The sequence below is a fragment of the Aethalodelphis obliquidens genome, unplaced genomic scaffold (assembly GCF_003676395.1).
Source record: "Aethalodelphis obliquidens isolate GAN/ISIS:26980383/991018 unplaced genomic scaffold, ASM367639v1 scaffold23, whole genome shotgun sequence".
NCBI lineage: Eukaryota > Metazoa > Chordata > Mammalia > Artiodactyla > Delphinidae > Aethalodelphis > Aethalodelphis obliquidens.
The window spans coordinates 19,979,477-19,985,708 of record NW_020837967.1 but is presented as its reverse complement, the minus strand read 5'-3'; the positions used below and the strand labels follow the sequence as shown (position 1 = coordinate 19,985,708).

Below are 6,232 nucleotides of genomic sequence, written 5' to 3'. Positions count from 1 at the left end.
TAAGCAAAAATGGTACCTTACTTTGCATATGGCTCTGCAATTTTGTTTCATTTAATATCAAAGACTTTTAAATTGTTCTTAGTTACCTAATAAGAATTAACAAACGACTTCTTAAAATCAGAAGTTCTAAAGACAGAAACAATTTTAAAATGCAATGTTAAATTTCTGGTAAAGTTTCCTTTAATCCACTCAAACAATTTAATTCTAAATAGCTCCATGGTAGAAAAAGTTCCTTGTATTTCTCACTAATAAAGGAAATCTTTAATGGAAAACAAAAAAAAAAGGTTGCAACACTTAGCAATATACTGTAGTTAAAATAGAAACATAAATCATACAGTTCATTCAAAAAGTATTTTAATATAAACATCATTTATAAACAAAACAAATAATGTTGATATTTTAGTTCTAAAAACTTTGTGGTTTCTCTCAAACACTAAGATGCCACCTCAATAGTGATTGCCTCACATTTTCCGGTCTCTTGATCTGTGCATGTCACGTGTAAAGATCCATCCCTAAGCAAACAAAAAATAAATAACAATTCATAAGCTCAATATATAAAAACAGATAGTCCTTAAGAAATTACTTGAGGACTTTGAGTAAACAAGAGATCATTTTACTTTTTGAAAGAAGAGCATTAAGAGATAAAGAAGAGACACAACTTTATGTCTTTACATTTAGAACCGTATGCCATAATTAGGTAGTTGTTCTTAAAAATTTCCTCCTAGATCACTGTGATTAAAAGTTGTATTCCTTGAGAACCCATGATGATAAATACCTTAAGCTGAAAACTTTATGCAAGTTCAAGAAGTATCAAGCTGTTTTCAAGCCCAGGCCATGGCAGACCTACCCTAATGAATTCTACATTTTGGCTAATTATGGTTTATGGAATGAATTGTCCTTAATGTTAATTTGGAACTGATTTACTTGTAACACATAGTATTATGGATGGACTGTTGTTAAGGAAATGATAATAGCTGGATTTAATTAGTAATTTATTTTCTACAGATTTCCTGTTGCAATATTGAAATAAACTTACCCTTTCATAGGACAAAAAATCAATTATGTAAATCTCAGAAAATTATATTTAAAGTCGAAGAAAATTATATCTCAAACTTGCATGGACCAGTTTTTTAGGTTGACTACACCCATAATAATCAAAGAGTTCATAAAAAATTCAGAGTGCAAATGACCTGAGATATACTTTTCTTTGTAAATATAGTAATTTTACAGGGCAAAAATTTAAGTTACTGATAAGATCTTTATAAGTTTTTAATAGATGATTTTCCCAGAATGACAACAGGTTAAGAATCAATAAACTAATAAAAAAGGTCAAGTCTCAAAGCAAATTTTCTTAACATCAGAAGTAGTTTAATTTTTCACCTTTTCATAGTAAGAACAGCTAATATGTCACGTAATCCATTTTCTTTTTTATCTAAATCCTGGAGTACAACCTGTTTAGGCAAAAATAATACAACGATGATTTAGTACTTTGACATATTAATAAACTGATGCATCAATTATTCCAATGGACTAAATCTTACTCATTACTGAAATGAACCTTTTAAAACAGGGCCGTTTTCAATTCTCCTACCATTTATCATAATTTGGAAAATAGAATTAAGCTTTCTTAACTGACAACATGTCTCCTCTAAAAAGAGGGCATGTAAGATAACTAATATATTTAATATATTTGTCCCTCTTAAATGTCATGTCCTAGATTACGATGATTATTTATATGAAGTACTGTTTGTCTGAGAAAATAAAGACTAAAAAAAAAAAAAAAGAAAACAAAATAAAGACTGCTTTTCTTTTTGGTAATTGCACCATTACAGTAACATGTAAATTACATTTTGGTAAGCCTTTTATATATACTTTAAAAAATTCAAATATTTTAAATGCACTTGGAAAACCTATTTAAAAGAAATACATGTCAAATTCTTTTGTACAGCTAAGATTACACTTGTAAGTAAGAGATACTAATGAATTTACTATAAAATTCCTTCGTTTCCTAAAGGAAGGTATACCAATAGACCAAGTTTGAAAGTGACTTTTCAGATTTTGCCAAAATCAAGTTTTATGACCTTAGGTAAGTACTTAGTCTACTCATTTGTAGAATGAGGAGGTTAGAAGAGATGGAATCTCTAGAAGATTCTCTTCCAAATAAAGTATTATGTGACTAATTTTTCTCTTTCCAGCATCTGTAAGTTAGGATGTAGTGACAGTAGCTGTAGTGTCTCAAGAGTAGTATGTGGAGAGAAAAGGTAAGAAGTGTACCAGAGAGGAATACTAAGACTTCCACCTGAGTTTAGAAATCTGGTGCACGGGAAAATGCTTTTATAGTGATATACCACAGAAACATCTGGCGGAGCTTTGAAACCTTTACTAGTTGAAAGAGCCCTTCTCCAGTAGATCCTAAGATGTTAATTCTGAGGTGGAGCCCAGACATTATGTGTGTGTGTTTTCATTATCCTTTTGTTGAAATTAGAAGACAGATATAAAGCTAAAGATACTATACATTCTCTTTTATTACCTACATTTGTTTTATTTTTACTGTAAAAGTAATTAATCTTCATGTTCTGTTCTGTCTGTAAAAAATTCAGTATGAAGTGTTAAAAAGTAAAAAAAAAACCTTCTTGGTACCTTCAAATCTACCCACTGTTAAGTTTCCTCAGTACAGTTCAAATACCTACAGTTACTTTCTGTATCCACGCGTGGGTATCTAAATACACACACCTATCCAAACACCACTCCTTCACACACACCCACACTCTCAATTGTTTTACTTAAACACAATGGTACCATGCTGTAAATACAGTTCTGCAGTCCTTGTGTGTGTGCTTTAATGAAACTGTATTTCTTGGGCATGTTTCTAAGCAAATAACATGGCTCCACCTCATTCCTTTTAAAGGATGTGGAGGACCATATCCTATGATATATGCATGCGGTATTTGAAAAAACAAACTTATCCTATGTCAGAGGCAGCATGGTATAATGGCAAGAGCATGGGCCCAGGAGTAAAACCAACCTGAGGCTAAATCTCAGCTCAGTCAAGAAAATAACAAGGTATTTACTACCATCAGCCTGTTTCTTAATCATCTATAAAATGCACATAAAAATGTCTATCTCACAGCATTTTGAGATTATGTTTGTAAATTGCCTAGTACAGCACACCTGGCATTTAGCAAACAAAGAAATGTCATTTCCCCTGCCACTGACCTTATTACCAAGGAGGGTTAAGAGCACAAAGACAAGCAGTAGAAATACAATTGTACTTTATTTTCCTCTAACTCTTTCAAATGCAATTGCCTATTTCTTCTCTCTTTCAAAAATAAATAAGTACAAGTAATCCATTCATAAAAATGTGTTAAATGTCCTATATGCATATTATATTGATATTAAACTGAGTCTAATCCAGAAGGAAAAACTAAACAGTTTCAAGTGATTAATTCATAGTCCAATCTGATGTAGTCACCTGTGCAAACTTGTTTTCCTCTTTTGCAGAGTTTTTCCCCTCAGACTCATAGAGTTCAAGACATACTGAGGATATACTTCCAGGAGCCTGTAACGTGTGTTGTCTTCGAGCTGGCAAAGGCGTCCCTGACGGAAACAGTACTTTGAAACTGTTGGCTCCTGATTCATCGACTCCCTAATAAGCAGGAAAATAATATGCACATCCTTTGATATCATTACAATGATAAAAAATCACTCCTATTATAAATTAATATATATTCCTTGTTGATAATCTGGAAACTACACAGCGGCAAAGAGAAGACAATAGAAATGATCCTTAATCCCAACCCACTTTATTTAAAAATAAATTGAAACATACACCTCTCTACTTGTATTAGAATCTTAAGCTTAAAAACACAGTTAATTAAGAAATTAACATATTAGATTAATACTAACTAAAAGAATATCAGAAACTCATTAAAAGTAAATTTATAACTCGAAATTTAAAATTTTTACCAGTACACAAGGTTTTATTTTAAAAACAGTACGTACGTAAACCTGTGGCAATAAATTTATACTACCATGGAAGAGTGAAGAGAAGCTCAACATACCTTAACTAAAATATCTTTGGCTGAACACTCTATCTTAAGAGCGTCCTCCACTAAAAGGTTTTCTTTCCCAATAAGGATTCCTGCTTCCATAGCTGCACCAATAGGGATAACTTCATCAGGAGGGACAGAATTGAGAAGCTCAACAGCTGGGAAAAGATCTTTAATCATTTGCTGTAGCCTTGGGATTCGAGAAGACCCTCCACAAAGGACAACCTAGAAAATAAAAATAATTTTGTTTTTTACTTTTAGAACAATGATTGTTTCTCAAAATTAAGTGTAACAGGACAAGTCATCTTCATCACATGAAAAGGTAAAATATAAGAAGCCCTATTTTAACATATTATTTTATGTTATACTTACCATATATACATATAAATATGTATTTAATACATTATAAATATTTAATGTACTGTTTACCCATAGCAACAAAATTTAAAACGAGGAGATCTCACCACATATTAGAAAATATAATATAATAAGATATATATGGCTCATGATGAATACTGGGCATATGAGGCTTAACCATAAATACACATTTGTATAGGAAATACTGTACTTAATACTTCGTACTGTTCAAGCATTATCTAAAAGAAGTGTTTACATAAATCACAGCATTTCTGTGGCAAAATAAACAGTGGCAATCTTCTCTATGTGAAAACTATGCCATAGATTTTGTCTTCACTGTGGAATAATAATTTTCTTGAGGAAAAAGATGTTTTTTATACAACTACGTTTTAAGCTCTAGGTACCACTTGATTAAATATGCACAAAAACTCCATATAAAATTGTCCCTTTATGAGCCTGCCCACACATCTAGTGCCCCAACTTTTATAGCTGCCACCCAAAGGATGGGCCCCCAGATCTCCAGCTCTGAGAGCCAACAGGGCTTGCATTCATGAGTCCCATAGGATGAGACCAAACAAAGAAGCAGTTTTTAAATGGGCAAAGGAGCAACTCTTGCCCTGTGGCTATACACCAGGGTTCAGCACAGAGGGAGAGGGCAAGCATGCCCATCTCCCAGCTTCTCCCTGTAAGGGTGTGACTGCATGCTTTCCCAGCTGCTGCTGCCTGAGGGTCCAGTTTCTAATCAGCCTATATCTAGGTGCTGCTTTTGATCTTCCTCTTTTTTTGATCATCATCACTCATGATGGTCTTGGCACACCCTCAAATACTGAGAGCCACCAAGAACACAAATGGCAGCTTAGACGGGCACAAAGTTTTGAGAAGCTACCAGGAACTCAGGTAGGGCTGACTAACAAGGTTCATCTCCTACACAGGACCAGTCTGTCAAAACTGGAAGAGGTAGCAGTTTTTTGTTTTTTGTTTTTTTTGAGGTAGCAGTTTTATGTAAAGCCCAGAAACCAATACAGAGAGTCTAGGAAAATGCAGATACAGAAAAATATGTTCCAAACAAAATAACAAGATAAATTTCCAGAAACTGATCTTAATGAAACAAAGATAAGTGATTTACGTGATAGAGTTAAAAACAACTAATAAAGATGTTCAATGAAGTCAGGAGAGTAATGCATGAACAAAGTATGAATTTCAACAGAGATAGAAAATATAAAGTACCAAAGAGAAATCATAGAGCTGATGAATACAATAACTGAACTTAAAAACTCAATAGAGGGTTTCAACAGCACACTAAATAAAGTGAAAGAAAGGGTCAGTGAATTTGAAGACAGGGCAGAGGAATTTATTCAGAGGAGCAAAAAGGAAGAAGAATGAAGATGCATTCAGGGACTTACAGAACACCAGTAAATGGACCAATATATGCAAATATAAGGGTCTCAGAAGGAGAAGTGGGGGGAGAGGGGGGCAGAAAACTTACTCAAAGAAATTACGGCTGAAAACTTCCCTAATCTGGGGAAAGAAACAGCCAGATCCAGTAAGCCCAAAAAGTACCAAATAAGATGACTCTAAAGTGACCCACACTGAGACACATCATAATCAAATTGCCAAAAGTTAAAGACAGAAAGACTTAAAAGCAGCAAGAGAAAAGCAACTTGGTTAGATTCAAGGGAACACCCTTAAAACTATAAGTGGGTCTTGCAACAGAAATCTTGCAAGCCAGAAGGGAGATATTCAAAGTGTCATAAGAAAAAAACCGTCAGCCAAGAACACCCAATTCAGCAAAGGTGCTCTCCAAAACTGAAGGAGAGATGAGTGTT

General features: G+C 33.6%; 1 protein-coding gene across 7 annotated transcripts in view; it reads right to left on the bottom strand.

The window, feature by feature from the left end:
• Positions 1 to 332: 332 nt before the first annotated feature.
• LOC113628367 (heat shock 70 kDa protein 14) overlaps positions 333 to 6,232 on the bottom strand; it is a 35,076-nt gene continuing 29,176 nt past the window's right edge. For 6 of the 7 annotated variants that reach the window (XM_027121929.1, XM_027121932.1, XM_027121923.1 and 3 more), the window contains 4 exons: positions 4,062 to 4,274; positions 3,473 to 3,646; positions 1,381 to 1,451; positions 338 to 512 (listed from right to left, as the gene is read on the bottom strand). In XM_027121929.1, the coding sequence (XP_026977730.1) occupies positions 434 to 512; positions 1,381 to 1,451; positions 3,473 to 3,646; positions 4,062 to 4,274 (537 nt within the window). In that variant the 3' untranslated portion in view covers positions 338 to 433. Of the gene's footprint in view, positions 513 to 1,380; positions 1,452 to 3,472; positions 3,647 to 4,061; positions 4,275 to 6,232 lie in introns of all 7 variants that reach the window. The other variant, XM_027121930.1, reaches the window with a different exon arrangement.